This window comes from Chiloscyllium punctatum, chromosome 21 (genome assembly GCF_047496795.1).
Source record: "Chiloscyllium punctatum isolate Juve2018m chromosome 21, sChiPun1.3, whole genome shotgun sequence".
NCBI classification, from domain to species: domain Eukaryota; kingdom Metazoa; phylum Chordata; class Chondrichthyes; order Orectolobiformes; family Hemiscylliidae; genus Chiloscyllium; species Chiloscyllium punctatum.
In genome coordinates this window covers 4,635,517-4,656,575 of record NC_092759.1, presented here as the reverse complement: position 1 = coordinate 4,656,575, position 21,059 = coordinate 4,635,517, and the positions used below count along the sequence as shown (strand labels likewise).

The window sequence follows — 21,059 nt, the reverse complement described above, 5'->3', positions numbered from 1 at the left end:
TGTGGCTCATTGTGAACTTCTGCTCGATAGTCACTCCTGTGAAACGGCTCGGATGTTTTATTATGTTAAAGGTGCCACGTAGATGCAGATTGTAACAATAGAGATGTGTGGTGTGACTCTTTCTGTATCTCTTGCTCCCTGCCCTTCAGATTTTCATCCAAGTGTTACCCAGGTACCTGCGGATCCAGAGGCCTAAAGTGGAGGCCTCAGAGAGTGAGAAACGTGTTGCTCTGAGCCGTGTCACGGACGAATACTTCATCCGAAAACCCGCCATGGACTTAAACAACCTGAAGGCGAACATGAGGTACCCTCTGCACAATCATGGTGTACCCCCATGTACCCGGTCCTCTCTCGTTCTCTCGCCCCTTTTCTGTCACACTCTCATTCCTGTGTACTTACGGTGGTCAGCCTTGAGCTCAGTGTGTCCGTTAATGTGAGGGCTCTACTGGGGGGAGAAAAAATGACCCACAGATCATTTCTGGTTGGTTGTCAGGAATGAGTTTATTCACCAATCCCCCCGACCTGAACTGGGCCTACATTGGGCTTCAACCTCCAACTTCTTGCAGCACAGAAAGAGGCCGATCGGCCCATCAAGAGCGTGCCGAGCCTCTGATCAAACGACGCAATCTCATTCCCTCCCTTTTCCGCAGGTTTATTGTCTGTCCTATTTCCTTTAAAAATCCTGGGTTGTCTCCACCTCCATACCCCCACCCCTCCTCCACACGGAGAGTGAATTCCAGGTTGGCATAATGTTACTGCATGTTTTAAGCCAATCCTGCTCCCTGCACACTGAGATTCTGATCTGGAGTGTCTCTGAGCTCTGTGAACAGATACACTGACCCTGAGGTAACCTGCTTTTTATCTCTGAGTAAGGCTGTTCAACTCCTGATAGAACCCATCGAGTATACGGCATGGAAACAGACCTTTCGGTCTGACTCGCCCAAGCTAATCTAGTCCCATTTGCCAGCACTTGCCCATATCCCTCCAAACCCTTCCTATTCATGTCCCCATCCAGGTGCCTTTTAAATGCTGTAATTGTACCAGCCTCCACCATGGTGCGGTGGCTCAGTGGTTAGCACTGCTGCCTCACAGCACCAGGGACCCACATTCTCCCCGTGTCTGTGTGAGTTTCCTCTGGGTGCTCTGGTTTCCTCCCGCAATCCAAAGATGTGCAGGTTAGGGTGGATTGGCCGTGCTAAATTACCCATAATGCCCAGGGATGTGTAGGTTAGGGTGGATTGGCCATGCTAAATTACCCATAGTGTTCAGGGATCTGTAGGTTAGGGTGGATTGGCCATGCTAAATTACCCATAGTGCCCAGGGATGTGTAGGTTAGGTGCATTATTCAAGGGTAAATAAAGGATAATAAGGTAGGGAATGGATCTGGGTGGGTTACTCTTTGGAGTGTCAATGTGGACTTGTTGGGCCAATTTGTCCTAACCTACACATCTTTGGATTGTGGAAGGAAACTGGAGTACCTGGATTACACCCACACAAACATGGGGAGAATATTCAAACTCTGCACAGTAGCTCGAGGCTGGAATTGAACCTGGGTCCCTGGTGCTGTGAGGCAGCAGTGCTAACCACTGAGCCACACCTGGAGGAAGAACGCCTTATCTACCACCTTGGACCCTCCAACCATGTGGAATTAATGTGGACTTCACCAGTTTCCTCATTTCCCCTCCCCCCCACCTTATCCCAGTTCCAAGCTTCCAACTCGGCACCATCCTCTTGACCTGTCCATCTTCCTTCCCGCCTATCCACTCCACCCTCCTCTCCAACCTGTCACCATCACCCCTCACCTCCATCCACTTATCACATTCTCAGTTACCTTCCCCCCCCCAGAGCCACCCCCCTCCCATTTATCTCTCTACCCCCTTGGCCCACAACTCTCATTCCTGATGAAGGGCTTATGTCCAAAACGTTGATTCTCCTGCTCCTCGGATGCTGCCTGACCTGCTGTGCTTTTCCAGCACCACACTCTCGACTCTGATCTCCAGCATCTGCAGACCTCACCTTCTCCTTGTTGAAATAAATGCAGTTTAATTTATCAGTCCGACCATGTTCTCTGCTTTGTTCCTGCCTGCCCTGACTGTTTTGACTTGCACCTTTACCCAACTGTACCCATCTCAGACTGATCTCTTTCCTCACTATTTCCCTGGGTCCGACCCCTCCACCTTACTAGCTTAAATCCTTCTGAGCAGCTCCAGCAAATCTCCCTGCCAGTATATTAGTCCCCTTCCAATTTAGGTCCAATCCGTCCTTCTTGTACAGGTCACTTCTACCCCAAAAGAGATTCCAATGATCCAAAAGTGTGAATCCTTCTCCCATACACCAGCTCCTCAGCCATGCATTCATCTGCTCTATCCTCCTATTCCTGCCCTCACTAGCTCGTAGCACTGGGAGTAATCCAGATATTACTACCCTTGAGGACCTCCTTTTCAAATTCCTGCCTAAATTCCTATATTCTCCCTTCAGAATCTCATCCTTTTCCCTTCCTATGTCGTTGGTTCCGGTGTGTTCAACAACCTCCTGAAGGTCCCCTCTCCTCTTTGAGAACATTCTGCACTCTCTCTGAGCGATCCTTAATCCCGGCACTAGAGAGTCAACACACCATTCTGCTTTCTTGCCGTTGGCCACAAAAAATGTCTGTCTGTCCCTCTGACTATAGTGTCGCCTATCACAATTGATCGCTTGGAACCCGACCCACCCCTCATTACATTCGAGCCAGTCTTGATACCAGAAACTTGGCTGTTTGTGCTACATTCCCCTGAGAGTCCGTCACCCCTTACACTTCCCAAAACAGCATACTTGTTGGAGATGGGGATAGCCACAGGAGATATCTGCACTACCTGTCTCCCTCTCCTACCTTTCCTGGTGGTAACCCATCTGCCTGACTGTGTCTGCGATTCTTCTCCCTTCCTATAACCGCCATGCATCACACCCCTTAGCTCCTGTAAATCCCTCATTGCCACTAACTGCTGCTCCAAATGGTCCATGCGATCTGATAGGATTCGCAACCAAACACACTTACTGCAGACATAATGATCAGTAACATGGAAACTCTCCCTCATCGTCAACACTTAAGGGTGGATTAGCCATGCTAAATTACCCATAGTGCCCAGGGATGTGCAGGTTAGGGTGGATTGGCCATGCTAAATTACCCATAGTGCCCAGGGATGTGCAGGTTAGGGTGGATTGGCCATGCTAAATTACCCATAGTGCCCAGGGATGTGCAGGTTAGGGTGGATTGGCCATGCTAAATTACCCATAGTGCCCAGGGATGTGCAGGTTAGGGTGGATTGGCCGTGCTAAATTACCCATAGTGCCCAGGGATGTGCAGGTTAGGGTGGATTGGCCATGCTAAATTACCCATAGTGCCCAGGGATGTGCAGGTTAGGGTGGATTGGCCGTGCTAAATTACCCATAGTGCCCAGGGATGTGTAGGTTAGGGTGGATTGGCCATGCTAAATTACCCATAGTGTCCAGGGATGTGTAGGTTAGGGTGGATTGGCTGTGCTAAATTACCCATAGTGCCCAGGGATGTGTAGGTTAGGGTAGATTGTCTTGTTTAATACAGGGAATTGAGGATTACAGGGAGAAGGCAGAAGAATGGGCTTGAGAAACATGCCAGCCATAATTGAATAGTGGAGCAGACTCAATAGCTTAATTCTGCTCCCATAATCTTATGATCTAATGTTTTTTATCCATTGGGTCCTAGGAATGATGTCTAATTTCTGCTGGGAAGTTGATGACCCAGCTGGGACTCCTCCCATTATTTGTCATGAACCCCATGCCCTATCCCTCCAGCACTCCATCCCAACCCCATGAAGATGTTGTAAACCAGCGTTCCCCAAACCTTTCCCCATGTGACCCTATTTTGAGGCTAGAAGATTGTTGTGACCCCCCCCTCATTCAGAGGTATCAGAGAGATGGGTGGGAAGGTGCTGTCAGGGCAGGGGGCCTTTGGGGGGGTGGGGGTATCGCGGTTATTACACAGCCAGAGCTCCATGACCACCATCGCAGCCTGACTGCTCACCACTGCAAGATTTCAGCTCACCAACACCACTCTTGGGAAACCCTGGCATCAACTGTTCTTCCCTCCCCACAGAGTGGATTTGCCCCCAAGCCACCTGTTTCCTGTGATAAACAGATACATAAACAGCCTTGTTCCCCAAGTGGTATTGCCTCCGGATCTCAAAGCAGCTGTGGACGCCATCAAGTACATCGCCAAGGAGCTACAGGGGCAAGAGGAATATGACAAGGTGAGCGGGCAGGCGTGTGAGGGTGGTGTTTGGGGAGTAACCAACATGGGAGCAGAAGGGCTGGTAGAGATAAAGCAAACTCCGTTACCCAACGACCACTTCCTGTAGCGCACTAAGGCTTGGCCTCCCTCATTTTAGTTGGGGACCATTCATCCATCTGTCACAACAGTTTGAAGGGTGGGAGGGTTCGTTGGACCGGGCATTACCGGTGTTTCAATGTGTACATGGAGTGAGGGACGCAGCGGGGAGTTGGGGTGGAAAGAGGGGGTCCCGACTGGGAATTGCGCCAACTGGACAGGGGGCAAATTCCGAGTTCAAGATGTCTGGCTGCAAGGTCAACGGGATGAAAGGGTGACCGAGATCCTGGGTCATACTGTGCTGACTCCTGCTCACTCTCTGTTACTGCCTGCACTCAGGCCCCCTCCCTATTGGAAATCTGGCAGCCCATTTTTGAGGACGGCAAGCCCCCATGACCTGCAGCATAATTTCTCAAGAGATGGGTGAACCTCTTGCACCCCACCCTCCTCGCAGATCCCATCGCCTGTTGTCGAAAAGTTGGCGCTGGGGCTTATGAGGGTGGACGGGACTTCCAATATATTTTGCGTAGAAGATGTCTCCTCTGGCAGTGCAGTGCTCCCTCAGTGCTGCACTGGCGAGAGCCTTGATCTGCATCAGGCGCTGGAGTCTTTGAAGCAGGGACTGTAACACTGTGACAGAGAACATCCTGACCAGGGGAGAACACCGTGCTGCCGAAACAAAACGATGGATAAATTTAACCAGTGGCTGACATTCTGAGCTGGTTGGCGCAGATGCCGGTGTGCCAGAGGGATTAGGCAGGGCTAGACTGACAGCGCTGACATGCAGTCACCATCAGGGGTAGGAGAGGCCCTGATGAAGGGCTTATGTCCGTATTGTCGGCTCTCCCGCTTCTTGGATGCTGCCTGACCTGCTGTGCTTTTCCAGCACCACACTCTCGAATCAGTAGGAGACCCTGACTGACATGCCACATAGCAGTCTGCTATGATAATCCTCTGCCACTGACACGCTGTCCAGCCCCTTACCTCACCGCAGCTTTGATCAAAAAGTGGCGCATAGACGCGGCCTGGGGGCTTTTCCCACTCAATGCCGCCTCCGTTTCATTCACGTCACTTTCGCTGTCCTCTCACGTCTCTCGTTCAGGGACACAGAAGGCCAATCGAAGCAACATTCCCCAAAACCTCCCCCACGGCTGCCTGAAGTGGAAGAGGCCTACTCAGGTGTAAGCCGGAAATGAAACCTGCCGTTTTCTTGCTTTTGCTGTGACCTTTTTTCTTGTCTTTCGCAGCTGAAGGAGGACTGGCAGTACGTGGCTATGGTCGTGGACCGGCTGTTCCTGTGGGTCTTCGTCACCTTCACCTCACTGGGGACGCTCGCCATCTTCCTAGATGCCAGCTACAATGTTCCACCCGTCGATCCCTTCGACCCCTTGGCGTAATGCCGACCCCTGGCAGTTCTATTCCCCCCCCCCCCCCAACCATTTGAGTAAAAGCGTCTTCCCTCCCCAATCCACCCCATTCTCCAGTCTCTGGTGTGAATGCAACGCGCTAGGCAACAGTTTCGGTAGTCGGCTGTCTCCTTTTTCCAATTTTGTACAAGAAAGGTTTAGCCTTCCCGCTCTCACTTGTGGGCCAGAGAGTTAAATCTCTCTCTCTCTCTCTCTCTCTCTCTCTTCCCGCTTGAATCCTTCACACCCGCACAGTGCAGTCCAGTTACTGAAGCTAGGTCAGGATCTCTCTGTAGGAAAACTGAAACCCTTTGCTTCAACGTGCCACAATGTGAAGATATTCACTTGAGCAAGAAACATGAAAAAAAACAGTATTATCTAAACAGGGAACAACTGTAGGATTCCAAGGCACAGAGGGACTTGGGTGTTCTGGTGCGTGAGTCACAATATGTTAGTAATACAGTGCAGAACGCTAATGGGATGTAATTATTTAATGAGAGGAATCGAATGAAAAGTAAGTTCTGAAGTCACACTGGACTCGAAATGTTAACGTTTGTTTCCCTCTCCACAAGTGCTGCCAGACCTGCTGAGTTTGTCTGGAATTCACTGTTAGATTAGATTCCCTACAGTGTGGAAACAGGCCCTTCAGCCCAACAAGTCCACCGACCCTCCAAAGAGTAACCCACCCAGACCCATTCCCCTCTGACTAATGCACTTAACACTATGGGGCAATTTAGCACGGCCAATTCACCCCAACCTGCACATCTTTGTGACTTTGGGAGGAAACCGGAGCACCCGGAGGAAACCCACACAGACAGTCACCCGAGGTTGGAATCGAACCTGGGACCCTAGTGCTGTGAGGCAGCAGTGCTAACCCACTGAGCCAGCGTGCTACCACCACGTTTCTTTCAGATTTCCAGCATCCGTTGTGTTTTGCCTTAAGACAAGTAGGAATGCTATGCCCCAGTTGTACGTGACCACATATTGTGAGACCACATATTGTGCAGTTCTGACTTCCTTATTTAAAGGAAAGATCGGAGGAGTTTCAGGGACATTTCCTCAGTTGGTTCCTGGAATGAGTGAGTTGTCTGTGAGAACAGGTTGGACAGGCTGGGATTGTTTCCGCTGGAGTTTGGAAGACTGAGGGGCTGACTTGATTTAAAGATCCTGAATAGGCTTGACAAAGTAGAGGTGGAAAAAAGTATTTCCTTGTACAGGTGAGCCTAAAACTAGCGAGTACAGCTTTAAAATTACAGGTCATCCATGAAAGTCAGAGTGTGTACATGGTACACACTGTTGCCACTGCACATCTGTGGTGGACAGAGTGACTGTCGAAGGTGGTGAATGAGGTGCCAGTCAAACAGACTGCTTTGTCCTCAGTGGTATTGGGTTTCGTGTTGTTAGAGCTGCATTCATAGAGTCAGGGAGATGTACAGCATGGAAAACAGACCCTTCAGTCCAACCCGTCCATGCCGACCAGATATCCCAACCCAATCTAGTCCCACCTGCCAGCACCCGGCCCATATCCCTCCAAACCCTTCCTATTCATATACCCATCCAAATGCCTCTTAAATGTTGTAATTGTACCAGCCTCCACCACTTCCTCTGGCAGCTCATTCCATACACGTACCACCCTCTGCATGAAAAAGTTGCTCCTTAGGTCTCTTTTATATCTTTCCCCTCTCACCCTAAACCTATTGCCCTCTAGTTCTGGACTCCCCGACCCCAGGGAAAAGACTGTCTATTTATCCTATTCATGCCCCTCATAATTTTGTAAACCTCCAATAAGGTCACTCCTCAGCCTCTCCATGTGGGAAAGTGGGGAGTATTCCATCACACTCCTGATTTATACCTTGTAGATGGTAGATAGGCTTTGGAGAGTTGTGAGTTACTTGCTGCAGGACTCCTAGCCTCGAACTTGCTGTTGTAGCCACTGTATTGTTATGGGGTGCAGCTATTTATAGTCAGAATAGTGATAGTTGGGGATTCAGCGATGGCAATGCCATTGAATTACTAGGAAAAACGGTTACATTAGTTTTTGTTGGAGATGGTCATTGTCTGGTAGTTACGTGGCGGGTGCCTTTCACCACTGTAAATGTTGTCCGGGATCTGCTACCTCTGGACATGGACTACTTCAGTGGCTGAGGAGTTGCAAATGGAACTCAACACTGTGTAACCCATCAGTGAATTATGCCATTCTGACCTTGTGATGGAGGGAAAGTGATTGATGAAGCATAGAATATAGAAAAGTACAGCACAGAACAGGCCCTTTGGCCCACGATGTTGTGCTGAGGTTTAATCCTAATGTAAAATATGGTAACTTAACCGAAGCACCCCTCAACTCCCTGCTATCCATGTGAATGTCCAGCAGTCACTTAAATGTCCCCAATGACTCTGCTTCCACCACCACCACTGGCAACACATTCCATGCATTCACAACTCTCTGCGTAAAGAACCTACCTCTGACATCCCCTCTATACCTTTCTCCTAATATCTTAAAACTGTGACCCCTCGTACCAGTCAATCCTGCCCTGGGGAAAAGTCTCTGGCTATTGACTCTATCTATTCCTCTCATTATCTTGTTCACCTCGATCAGGTCTCCTCTCTTCCTCCTGCTCTCCAGAGAGAAAAGTCCGAGCTTATTCAACCTCTCTTCATAAGGCAAGCCCTCCAGTCCTGGCAGCACCCCGGGAAACCTTCTTTGCACCCTCTCCAAAGCCCCTGTACCTTTCCTATAATAGGGCGACCAGAATTGGACACAATATTCCAAGCACCTGAAGGTGGTTGGCCTAGGATACTACCTGGATGACCTTAGGGCTTTTATGGCATAGTGGTAGTATACATACCTCTGAGCTAGGAGGTCTGGGTCAAGTCCCAGCTGGTCCATGTTGCATTGCAATATCTCTGAAGAGGTTGATTTAGCAAGTATCTACCCTGAACGTCTTGTAGATGAGATAATTAACCTCCAACAATCATACCCATCTTCATTTGTCACGATTTGGAGGCGCCGGTGTTGGACTGGGGTGTACAAAGTTAAAAAAAAAATCACACACCACCAGGTTATAGTCCAACAGCTTTAATTGGAAGCCCTAGCTTTTGGAGCGGTGCTCCTTCATCCTCTGAAAGCTAGTGTGCTTCCAATTAAACCTGTTGGACTATAAGCTGGTGTCGTGTGATGTTTAACCTCATTTGTATTAGCGATCAACTCCAAACAGCAGACAACTTATTCCCATTTCCACTGAATTCATTAACAATGAACAAATTCTCAAGCTGCTTAGTACAGAGACAGGCCAGAGATATGATTGCTCCTACCTTAACCCAAGCCAGCCAGCCCCCGCTCCCCCTCCCCCACCATCAGTAAGGGCAATGGAAGGTCAAAGTGGGAAAACATAAGGGTACCTATAATGCATAATGACAGCATTGTGACTTCACAGAAGGCCTCTTGTAGTTGTGCTGGCTCTCTAAGTGTGCACTTAGTGCTATTCTTTACCTTCTCTGCACATTCTTCCTTTTCAGACAATCGTTTAATTTCCCCTTGCAATCCCCGCCTGAACCAGCCTCCCACCGTACTGCCAGACAGAACTCCCCCATTGCTGCACGATAAAGTTGCAGCTCATGTTACCCCTGCTTCTTTTGCCGAACCCCATCAATCTATGCCACCTCGTTCCCCATCCTTCCACCTTTGGCAGCAATTTCTCGATCTGATTTTGCAATACCCTAATCAAACCTCTTCTTGACCTTGTCTTCTCTAAGAACAATCTGAACCACCCTAATTTGTTTATTTAAGTGACGGACGATGGAACGAGTGCGTACTCACATCCACCAGACACGGGTAGGTGTTGACTCCAGGCGTCAATTGTGGTTCCATCCTGTGTTCTGGACTTCAGCGACAATGAAGAGTGCACCCACACCTCCCCCTCCCCCAACCAATATCTGACCAAGGCAGGAAAGCTACAACTGTGCAGAAGAAATGTTCCAAGACCTGGAAATAAAATCCGGAGAAGACATCACTAATGAGAATGGTCAATTTTGTTTCAAGTATGTCGTGTTTACTGAAGATTCTAGTCATAGTTTGGAATCATGCTTTGTGCATTTTTGGTTTGAATGCAATTCATTAGACCCCCACCTCCCCTTCCCCCATTGTGTGTGTTTTTTTAAACAACCAGAAATACTTTGTTATCAAAGTCAGTTAATCATTGTTTATTAAATTAAACCAATTTCCTTTCATGGGGAATCTCATGATTTTTGTTATTAAATAGGCAAATCCCTGGTGCTGTCTCCGCCTCTAATGACATGACAGTAGGAACCTAGGTGGGTGCTTATTGAAGGAAGGTTCAGCCATTATTACAGATAGGGCTTTTAGCTAGTCCAGGAAAGAAGAGCGAGCAAATTTAGGATGGCTGGCGGGGAGAAAGAGATTGGAAATCAGGAAGAGATGTGGAAGCATCAAAATTAAGGGGTGTGATAAGCTGCAAAGGAATTCAGTTGGCTGCATAGCCCTGTGGGAACCCTGAGGCAAAGGGAGGCACTATAAACATACATGTTCTCCACCTCTTAGACTGCATCCTATTCATGTTTATTTCATGTTGGATCTCGTACACAGCACAGATCAATCCAGTTATTATTGAACCAAACTTGCAGAGACAGCATGTCTTATAACAAGAAATAGGAACAGCAGATGGCCATTAAGCCCCTCTAATCCTCTCCACCGTTCGTTGAGATCATTTTATATTATGCATCTTCCTTAATGGCTCCCTTTAGTTTGGATCCTATTGCATCCTCACTGTGTCCCAGTGTGAACGTCTGATCACAAACCTGCTTGCACCGAATAACCTACTCACTTACCCTCGTGGGTGTCATTTGCAGGATTAATGTCACTTGCAGGATTAATATCATCAAAGATACATCTATCCAGCTCAGTGACATGGTGCGTTAAGGTTTCTCGTTTCCCATTGATGTATAGGTATTGTAGCGGCAAGAGCAGCGTGGGTCTCAGGGAATCTGGGCAACAGGCAGAATAAAGGCACAACAGGGTAAACAGTTTCCCCTTTAAGTGGTGTAAGTGACCAGTTCCACCTGCATGCTGTAACAACAAACCCAGACCTTTTCACTGATCCCTGTCTCAGAGTGACCATTCCCAGCAACACCTCCAAAGAGCCTTTCATCAGTCCCTGACATCCCACATGCTTCACATGCGATTAAGTAAAATGTAATCAGTCGCAATGTGGGGAATGCAGCACCTAACTTCCACATAGTAAGATCCCACTATCTACAATAAACAGGCTTTTCAATGCAGTTGGTAGATAAACATTCACCTAGGGGATACAATGGGTCACTTTGGGTTGTGGAGTCAAGATCCACTGCCTGCGACACCGGCATTTGGACATGTTGTTCACCTTGTTTGCTCCTTCAGTCACCACTACAGATTCCTGGTGGTATTAGAGGGAGTCCTGTCAGGGTTCACACCGATGTCTATATATGTATCCATGAATGATCATCCAGGGTTAAAATATTTTGGTATCGCTGTGTGTGGGAGATTGTTGTGTGCAAGTCGATGGTTGCGATTCCTACATTTCAAAAGTGATACTTCAAGATAAAGACTTCAGAGGCTACAAAACATTCTGGGTTTCCTGAAGTGATGCTATATAAATACAACACTTCCATTCATGATAGGATGGGGTTGACTGCCAAGGGAGTTACAGATGTGACTCAGAGTGTGCAATAATCTAACAACAGGCACAGAGAGAATAAAGAGCATATAATATAAGGCAACTTTTTCCATAACATTTAAAAAATACATATAAAATTTACAAAAACTACACTTCTGGGTGTGTAAGACACCCTCAGTCACTCCTGTAACCTCCAAAGGTTCACATTTGTTTTTTTTTAAAACCCCTCTCAGTAGCTCTGTATGCTGGAGGTTGGTAATCCTCGAGGGAAGTGTGGCTGGGGTAGGCCATGTGGAAGAGAAAGGGTATCTCAGGGACAGGGTGGTGGTGAGGGATATGGTGCAGCCACTCTGCATCCAATGAAGCCCCCACTCAAGTGCAAAGTGACCTCTCCTCCAGATGGTGTCCAAGATTTGGCCCATCTGCATGGCAACAATTTAGGCCTGAGAGCAGATGAGTGATTGGAGTCTCCTGGTTAGGTCACCACTTCCCCAACTTCCCAGCATGGAATTACGGGTTAGATACAGCCTCTCTTGAACTCAAGGAGACAAGAGGTGTCGACCAACCAGGCCTTCTCACGTAGGCCCAAGCTTTCCCATCGAAGCTGAATACCTCTGTCACTCTCATCATCATCATGGCTCTTGGCTTTGCCTTCCTCAGGCCATTTCCATTCCTGGACCGAAGAGAGGCGGTGGTGGGGGGGGCAGTAGTAGAGGCAAAGGCAGATGCACGGGCTTCAGAAACTCTCTAGTTTTCTCAGACTCCACCCAAGATTCCGAGAGACCTTTGTCTTATCGATCCTCTGGTTCCCTTTAATAGTTCACAAAGAAAACAGGATTTGACCAAAAAAGCCGTAGGAAATGGTGGAAGAGCACTGGTGGGGAGAGGGGGGGGGGGGGGGGTAGTTGGAGCGAAGACACCTCAGAAAAAGAATTTGCAGAGAGAAAGAGAAAAGCGATAAAATGAGGAAGAAGCTTGCAATAAATAAGGTTAGGTCTTTAGCCTTTGGTGCCCAGCTTACAACCCACACTTACTTTCTCTTGGCTGGGTTGATCACCCCCACATACACAATTGACATGAAACACGGTATACCAAATCTTAAAATGAACTGTCTAGAACATTCTGATGATTGCAGCCCTTATCAAACTTGTGGGGTTTGAGGAACAGAAAGTATCGAATCAATGTTTTTTAAAAGTATATTCATTCCTGAGATGTGGGCTCCATTGGCTGGGCCAACATTTATTGCTCATCCCTAAGTGTCCTGGATAAGGTGGTAGTGAACTGCCTTCTTGAACCACTGTGGTCTGCCTTGTATAGGGACATTCAAAGTGCTGTTAGGGAGGGAGTTTCAGGATTTTGTCCCAGCAACACTGAAGGGATGGTGAATGGCTCAGAGGGGAACTTGCAGGCGGTGGAGTTCCCAGCTGCTGTTGTCCGAGGTGGTAGAGGTCGTGAGTTGGAAGGTGCTATCAGAGGACATTGAGGAGTTCACACAGCTCACTTGTAGGTGGTGGACAGTTCCTCCAGTGAGCCAGCGTTGGAAAGAGTGCTGGATGGGCTACAATCAAGCGTTGCTGCTTTGTCCTGGACTGTGTACTTGAAACAGTAGGTCAGGCCGAAGAGCACGGGCTTATTCACCAAACGTCCCACACTCCAATGAAGGCCTCTCTGCCCTCAAATCTTACTATTACCATCACACCTGAGACCCATCCTATTCCTTTTCTGTTTGGTGCAGGTGCAATGGGACAAAACATTTGCCCTCTTGTTTTTCTTTAGTATGTTTAACCTATTCTTTACCTAATCAACCTGTTCAAAGATGCTATTAGACACCTCTGGAGCAAGTGTGACCTGAAGCCAGGCCTCTTGATCCAGGGGTAGGGATACTACTATTGTGTTACAAGAGGGCCCTGGTAGTCTCCAACACCTGGTATTCTCGGGCGGTCTCCCATCCAATTGATAACCAGCACTGGGTCTGCCCTCCATGTTTCCAATTCTGTAAAAGCCAAAGAACTTGTGCCTCTGTGCATAAGCGTTAGTGATCCTGGACTGACAGATTAAGTTGTGGCTGCTGGGAAACTGCTTGAAAGATCAAGGACACACTGAGGAGAGGGAGGGGGCCATTCAGCCCCTCAAGCATGACGATCATGGCTGATCAGTGTGTTAACTCCATCTACCTGCCTTGATCCCTAACCCTTATCCAACCAAAATCTGTCAATCTCACATTTGAAAGTGTCGAGCATTCAGGGGGTGTGGGGTGAGTTGTTGTAGGAGATGTGTGTGTTTGTGTGAGGGGGGAAATGGATTTGCAGATCTCCACTCCTCCGTGTGAAGATGTGCTTCCTGAAAATGTCCCTGAATGGCTCGACTTAAACTTGGGGGGTTGGGGGGGGGGGTCACGCCCCCTCCTACCACAACCTGTCTGAATCCTCCATACACTCCTCACTCCCCACCCTTCACAAGAGAAGATCTTTTTTTTTGCAATAAACCAAATCAGCAAAACGGAAAACAACAAGCTGGTCACTGATGGGCTGAGGCTGGCCAATGGCAGTGTCATCCGATCATGGGAATTGACGTAATACGAGAGCACACAGGATAGAAGAGGGGGGAACGATATCATAGTGAATTGAACCTGTAAGCCAGAGATCCAGGTTGTGGCTCAAGGTGGGAAAGAGGCACGGATTCAAATCCTGCCAAGGTGCATTTAATATCTGTTAAAATCCTGGAATCAAAATCTAGTCTCTGGTGGTGACCATCGATTGTTGTAGAAACGAGACTGGTTTTCTTTACCGAAGGAAATCTGACATTCTTAGCCGGTCTGGCCTACACGTGGTTCCAGTCCCACAACAATGTGGTAGACTCGTGACTATCCTCTGAAATGTCCAAGTGAGCATCTCACTTCAAGGGTAATTGAGGATGGGCAATAAAAGCTGACCCTTCCCAGTGATGTCCACACCCTACGAAAGAGAAAGGAAAACCCTCTTGTTGAGAAGGAGCAGCTCACGAATTACACGAATAGGTTACAATGATACAGCTGCTGGTTCGCTTTTCAAATGTCTGAACTGAGGCGACATTAGCTTCTGGACTGCCAAATGCTGGCCTTGGCTGTGACACCCAAATCTCATGAATGTTTTAAGGAGCAGCCTACATCTGACAGACAGACTGTCTCATTGAAAGGTTTGCACAATTCTAAATGGGTTTGATAGCTCAACGTGGACAGACCTCTCCCCCAGCCAGGGGAGGCGGGAGGCGGATGCTTGGGTCGGAGGAGCACAGTATCAGAATAAGGGGCCGGCTATTTCAGACTGAGATGAGGAGGGATTTCTTCACTCAGAGGGTGGAGAATCTTTGGAATTCCTCACTCCAGGGAGCTTGTGGACACTCAAGTACGTTCAAGACAGAGATTGATAATTTTTTTTTTTAAATGTCATTAAGGGAAACAAGGGATCTGGCAGAAATTTGGGTTGAGGTAGCAGATCAGCCATGCTCTTGATGATTTGATGGAGAAGACATGGAGGGGGTGAAGTAGCATTCCCCTGCTCCAGTTTCCTATCGACACAAAGGATCAGGCAGCTGCAATGCGGGGCCATCTGTTTATCTAATGCTTGGTGTCCAGGATCCTTGTCCTTCTTGTTGGGCTCTGAGGTTGAAGTTGCTGATTGTCAATGTGTGGGGTGGCGCCTTCAGTCGATCTACAGTGGTGACATCACCAGGGCTCCGCTGGGCTTGAGGGCAACAGGTCCCACAGAGAAGGCTAACAAGGAAGGTGGCTTTGGTTGGGAGTTTTGAGAAGAGTTCTTCGAGGGGGTGGAGGGGGTGGCCACCGGTCGGCAGTTTCTGGTTAGGTTGCTCTTGATTGCCAAATGAGGTGTAATCCCATCGAGGAGGGGCTCCGGGAAAGGCCTCTGTCCAGGTCATCAGCCTCCGCCAGTCCAATCACTTGTCCCTCCCTCCCTCCGACCCCCTGCGACCCCGTCAAGGGTCCACAAAGGAAACCATGATGTAGCGAGTCCCCCGGGTGGTGGGCAGGCCCTCGTGGAAGTGGGTGAGTCGGCCAGGGTGCATGAGGGACCATCCCTTGCGGGGAGCCTCGATCGAGCAGTTGTACCTCAGGAACCTGCAGCCTCCGCCCTGCAAAGAAATACAACAGCGTGAAAGGATCTTCAGAAACTGGCAGAACACAGACCATCAGCCCGGGACTTCGAGCACAGAGCTCAGCCTACTGGTAATCCCCAATGACGCCGCCTCCCCACCTCGTCCCACACCCCCAAATGAGGCAACTGCGATGTCACGTCAGCCAATAACCTCCTGTCATCAGCCTGCACCTTCACACAGAGTGGAATCCAAATGATCACTCTCACACAGGAGCATGGATCCATGGCTCAGACTCAATCATAAACAAAGACAAGGGTGGCGGTGAGGAGGACATAGAGTGAGGGGGTGAAGAGGGACAAATGGGAGGGTGAGGAGGAATCGTGAAGAAGGGAAGGAGGGACTGAGTGAGAGAGTGAGGAGTGTCTGAGTGAAGGGGGAAATCAAGTGAGGTGGGGATTTGAATGAGGGGGAATCGAGGTGAGGGGGGAATCGAGTGAGAGACTGAGGGGGGAATCAAGTGAGAGAGGAAATTGAGTGAGGTGGGAATTGAGTGGGGGGGAATGAGGGACAGAGTGAGAGAGTAATCATGTGGGGGGGAATTGAATGGGGGTAATCAAGTGAGGGGGGAAATCGAGTGAGGGGGGTGGAGGGACCGAGTGAGAGAGTAAACATTTGAGGGGGAATTAAATGAGGGGGGAATCAACTGAGAGTGAGGTAGTTTCTGATCAAAAGAGAGAAGGGAGGGACTAAGTGATGGTGTGAGGAGAAATCAAGTGGAAGGGTGAAGGGGTACAGCTATTCCTGTACTGGGCCCTGCCTGGGGAAGCATCTTCTCCCGAGAGGGAAGAAGCTGACAGTCTGCAGCAGTTACTCACCTCATAGTCAACGCCCTTGGTGTTGAGGGCAATGTTGATGGTGAACGTTGACGAATCGTGATGAGGCCGGAGCGACGGCTGCTCATCCGGACGATACCGAACCATGAAATTCATCACCGCCTCGGCCTGTCAGAAAGATCTAGAAATGAGATAGAGACACAGGGACGGGTGCAATCCTGACAGACCCTGTCCTGTCAGCAACACCCTCAACCCTCTGGAGGTGTCCCATCCAACAGTCCCAACACAGACACAGCACAGCGCAGCACACAAATCCCCTGGACACGATGGGTTGTATCCTGGGATATTAAAGGATGTGGCGCCAGATGCACTAGCAGTAATCTTCCAAGAACCCTTAGATTCTGGCAAATCAGAGGATCGGAAAACTGCCAATGTAACTCCTTTACTCAAAAAGGGAGACCATGAAAAAAGGCAACTGTATGCCAATTAGCTACTTATCTATTATAAAATTTATAATAACAAAACAATTTGAAATACATATTATAATCAAGCATTTCACTTGATGATCCTTTGGTTAGAAACTTTATCACTTTGAAAAATTAACTCTGTTTTTCTCCCCATAGATGCTGTCTGACCTGCTGAGTTTCTTCAGCATTTTGTGCTTGATCTGTGCCAGTGTTTCTGCTCTACAAAAGCCTCCTCCCACACCCTCTCCTTTTCACCCCATCACCATTCCCTTCTGTTCTCTTCTCTAAACCTCCCCCCCCTCCCCCCCCACGCCCCCCACCCCCCCCCCCCAACCACCAAACTCCATGTTTACCCAACATCACCCTTTAATGTAATCCCTGTGGAAGCAAGGTGCACATACTCACTGCTCTCTGGATGAGGATGGTATATGCCAACAGAAAAGCAGGCCCCTCAAGTAAGCTTCAAGTCAGGTCACGGCAGATCTATCCTGCCTGGCCTCAATAATCGTCATTTCACCCCTGGCTTATCATTAATCTATCCCTCTGCCTTAGAAACATGCAAGGACTTGGCCTTTTGAGGAAGAGTTCCAAACACTCATAACCATGTGTATGAAAAAAATTCTCATCTGTGTCTTAAATGTATTTTTTAAAATGGACTGTAAATTTCTTAATGTATTTACAAGTAACTTTCTTATATTGATGGCACCAAATTAGATTAGATTCCCTACAAGACCTTCGGCCCAACAAGTCCACACCAACCCTCCGAAGAGTAACCCACCCAGACCCAGTTTCCCGCTGACTAATGCACTGAACACTATGGGGCAATTTAGCACGGCCAATTCACCTAATCTGCACATCTTTGGATTGTGGGAGGAAACCTACGCAGATGCTGGGAGAATATGCAAACTCCACACAGGCAGTCGCCCAAGGCTGGAATTGAACCTGGGTCCTTGGCGCTGTGAGGCAGCAGTGCTAACCACTGTGCCGCCCTCTTCTCCGCACGTCTCCTCTCCCTTCCTCTGTCCCTCTCACACCGCCCTGTTCCAGGCCCCCTTCTGTGTACCTTGGTATAATAACCAGGATATAACTTCTCCGTCACCGGGGCAATGTACTTCCTCAGGAACTTCAGCCATTCCCTCTCAAAGCCGACCTGCTTCATGTGAATGTCAACGGTCGGGACGTTCTCGTAACCTCCGCTGAGCCGGAAATCCTGGGGGAAACCATAACCGCAGCAAGACGCTTACAGAGAGAAAGATGCACTTGCATTTATGCAGCACTGTTCATGACTTCAGCACTTTACAGACAATTCTGAAGTTGTCACTGTAGTAACATGGGAAACAGGGGGCCCTCCAAATCCCACACCACTCTGATGTTGAAATACATCTCAGTTCCTTCAATGTCCCTGGGTAATAATCCCTAACAGCACTCTAGGTACTCATACACCCAAGCAACTGCAGCAGTTGTAGAAGGTAGCACAGCATCTCAAGGGTTAATTCCAGGCAGGCATGCCGGCCTCGCACTTTTAAAAATCCTTTCATGGGATGTGGATGTCAAAGTCAGCTTTTATTGCCCATCCCATATTGCCCTTAAGTGAATGATTTGCTCAGAGATCTCAGGGGACAATGAGAAGTCAACCACACTACTGTAGGGCTGGAGTCACACATAGGCCAGACAGGGTAAAGACAGCAGATTTCCAGCCTGAAATGAAACCAGGTAAGATCACAGGCTGACAATTCTGAGGCAGGCCTTGAACACTTGACTTTTTTTAATCTGGAGGCAATAATCGATGACGAAACTTTGGCTTTAGGTGGGTATTTGGTCCTGGTTTCTTTTTGAAGAAAGGTTGAGACAGAGGTGCAAATGTGTCGGCTTCAAAGCCCATAAAGTAAATAGCTTGTGAAGCCTTGGATTTTTTTTAAAATGATGGAACCCATGTGAGTATAAGAGGGATAGTTAGTAGGTTTCCAGATGATACCAAAAGTGGAGGTGCAGTGGACAGAGAAGATGATTACTTCAGAGTACAATGGGATCTTGGTTAGATGGGCCAATGGGCTGAGGAATGGCAGATGGAGGTTAATTTAGACAAATGCGAGGTGCTGCATTTTGGGAAAGTAAATCTTAGCAGGACTTATACACTTAATGGTAAGGTCCTCAGGAGTGTTGCTGAACAAAGAGACCTTGGAGTGCAATTTCATAGCTCCTGAAAGTGGAGTTGTAGGTAGATAGGATAGTGAAGAAGGCATTTGGTATGCTTTCCTTTATTGGTCAGAGTATTGAGTACAGGAGTTGGGAGGTCATGTTGCGGCTACACAGGACATTGGTTAAGCCACTTTTGGAATATAGTGTGCACTTCTGGTCTCCTTCCTATCAGAAGGATGTTGTGAAACTTGAATGGGTTCAGAAGAGATTTACAAGGATGTTGCCAGGGTTGGAGGGTTTGAGCTATAGGGAGAGGCTGAACAGGCTGGGGCTGTTTTCCCTGGAGCATCAGAGGCTGAGGGGTGACCTTATAGAGGTTTATAAAATCATGAGGAGCATGGATAGGGTGAATACACAAGGTCTTTTCCCTGGGGTGGGGGGGTCCAGAACTAGAGGGCATAGCTTCAGGGTGAGAGAGGAAAATTTAAAAGGGACCTAAGGGGCAACTTTCCATGCAGAGGGTGGTGTGTGTGGAATGAGCTGCCAGAGGAAGTGATGGAGGCTGGTACAATTATAACATTTAAAAGGCATCTGGACGGATATATGAGTAGAAAGGGGTTCGAGGGATATGGGCCGGATGCTAGCAAATGGTTAGATTAGGTTAGGAGATCTGGTCAGCCTGGACAAGTTGGAACGAAGGGTCTGTTTCCGTGCTGTATATGTCTGTGACTCTAATAGAAGCAGCCTGACTGGGTGGGGTCAAGCGCCCACAGAACCAGGTTTATTAGTTTTAGTTTCTCAGTAGCAATCGTTGGGGTATTGAAGCAGGGTGTGGAAGTTGTCTTCCCTCTTTGTCGGTTCCAGGTAAAAGCGTCTCTTGCTGCTGCTAGAATTGCACGCGAGACAATGTATTTTACTGAATTTGCCTTTGCCAAGGGCATGTTTATGGGACATTACTATATTAGAACAGTCACTATTTAACAGTTAAATAAACTGTTATTCTGTTAACTTTTTCAGTAGGATTAAGTTATTATATTTTAACCATAGCGTATGAATAAAGTGTGCTTTGCTTCAAGACTGGTAGTTTGATCAATTGACTTGCATCCGGAACGCAACGCCTGGCACTTGCCTTTAAAATAAGAAAGAGTTAGGGTCTGGTTATCTTCTTAATGTATTTTGAGGGGGTTTGGACTGGTCCGTAACAAACGCAATCCACTCAGGCTTGGCTAACTGTTCTATCATAGCAGTGAACATAGCAGAAAACTGATGGCCAAAGTAATGAAATAGAGCATGGCAACAGAAGTCAACAAGAGCAGCAAAGGTTCAAAGGCATCTCACAATGTACCATCCACGGCCCCGTCAATATTGTTGCCCATCTCTTTTAGCCCTTGGTTTCAGTCGCTTGTTCAGCCAGTTCAGGGGCCATTAAGAGTCAATCACACTATTATGGGTCTGGAGTCACATGCAAGTAGATCTGGTAAGGAAGGAAGATTTCCATTCCCTAAATGACAGTAGTCAACAATCACCATTTCTACTCCTTGATGGTTTTTTTGGTTCATTTTTGGGATGTGGACATCGCTAGGTATTGCCAATCCCTAATTTCGGTGAAGCGGTGGCCTAGTGGCATTATCACTGGATCGTTAATCGAGAGACCTAAGTAACGTTCTGGGGACCCAGGTTCGAATCCCGCCATGGCAGATAATGGAATTTGCATGTGATAAAAATTTGGAATTAAGAGTCTAATGACGACCACGAATATATTGTCGATTGTTGGAAAAACCCAGCTGGTTCGCTAATGTCCTTTCGGGAAGGAAATGGTCATCCTTGCCCGGTCTGACCTATATGTGACTCCAGACCCACAGCAAGTAGTTGACTCTTAACTGCCCTCTGGGCAATTAGGGATGGGTAATAAACGCTGACCTAGCCAGTGATGCCCTCAAAAAAAAAATGCCCTTAAGGTGGTGCTGCATCGTCATCTTGAGCCACCACAGTCCATGTGCTATAGGAATACCCAGTGCAGTTTGGGCGAGAGTTCCAGGATTTTGATCCGGAGACAATATATTTCCAAGTCAGGATGGTGTGTGATTTGGAAGGGAACTTGCATGGCATTT

The 21,059-nt window shown here is 48.1% G+C and overlaps 2 protein-coding genes across 2 annotated transcripts in view; one reads left to right on the top strand and one right to left on the bottom strand.

Annotated features, from left to right (window-relative positions):
* The window catches only part of LOC140492539 (acetylcholine receptor subunit beta-like), a 41,152-nt gene extending 31,177 nt beyond the window's left edge, over nucleotides 1–9,975 (top strand). The window contains exons 9-11 of the mRNA XM_072591478.1: nucleotides 150–304; nucleotides 4,112–4,265; nucleotides 5,590–9,975. Coding sequence (XP_072447579.1) covers nucleotides 150–304; nucleotides 4,112–4,265; nucleotides 5,590–5,739 — 459 coding nt within the window. The 3' untranslated portion in view covers nucleotides 5,740–9,975. The remainder of the gene's footprint in view (nucleotides 1–149; nucleotides 305–4,111; nucleotides 4,266–5,589) is intronic.
* Nucleotides 9,976–11,491: 1,516 nt separating this feature from the next.
* Nucleotides 11,492–21,059, bottom strand: part of LOC140492538 (multifunctional procollagen lysine hydroxylase and glycosyltransferase LH3-like) — a 79,535-nt gene continuing 69,967 nt past the window's right edge. Inside the window, exons 17-19 of the mRNA XM_072591477.1 lie at nucleotides 17,873–18,019; nucleotides 16,385–16,510; nucleotides 11,492–15,545 (exon numbers count right to left, since the gene is read on the bottom strand). Of these exons, the coding sequence (XP_072447578.1) occupies nucleotides 15,390–15,545; nucleotides 16,385–16,510; nucleotides 17,873–18,019 (429 nt within the window). The 3' untranslated portion in view covers nucleotides 11,492–15,389. The remainder of the gene's footprint in view (nucleotides 15,546–16,384; nucleotides 16,511–17,872; nucleotides 18,020–21,059) is intronic.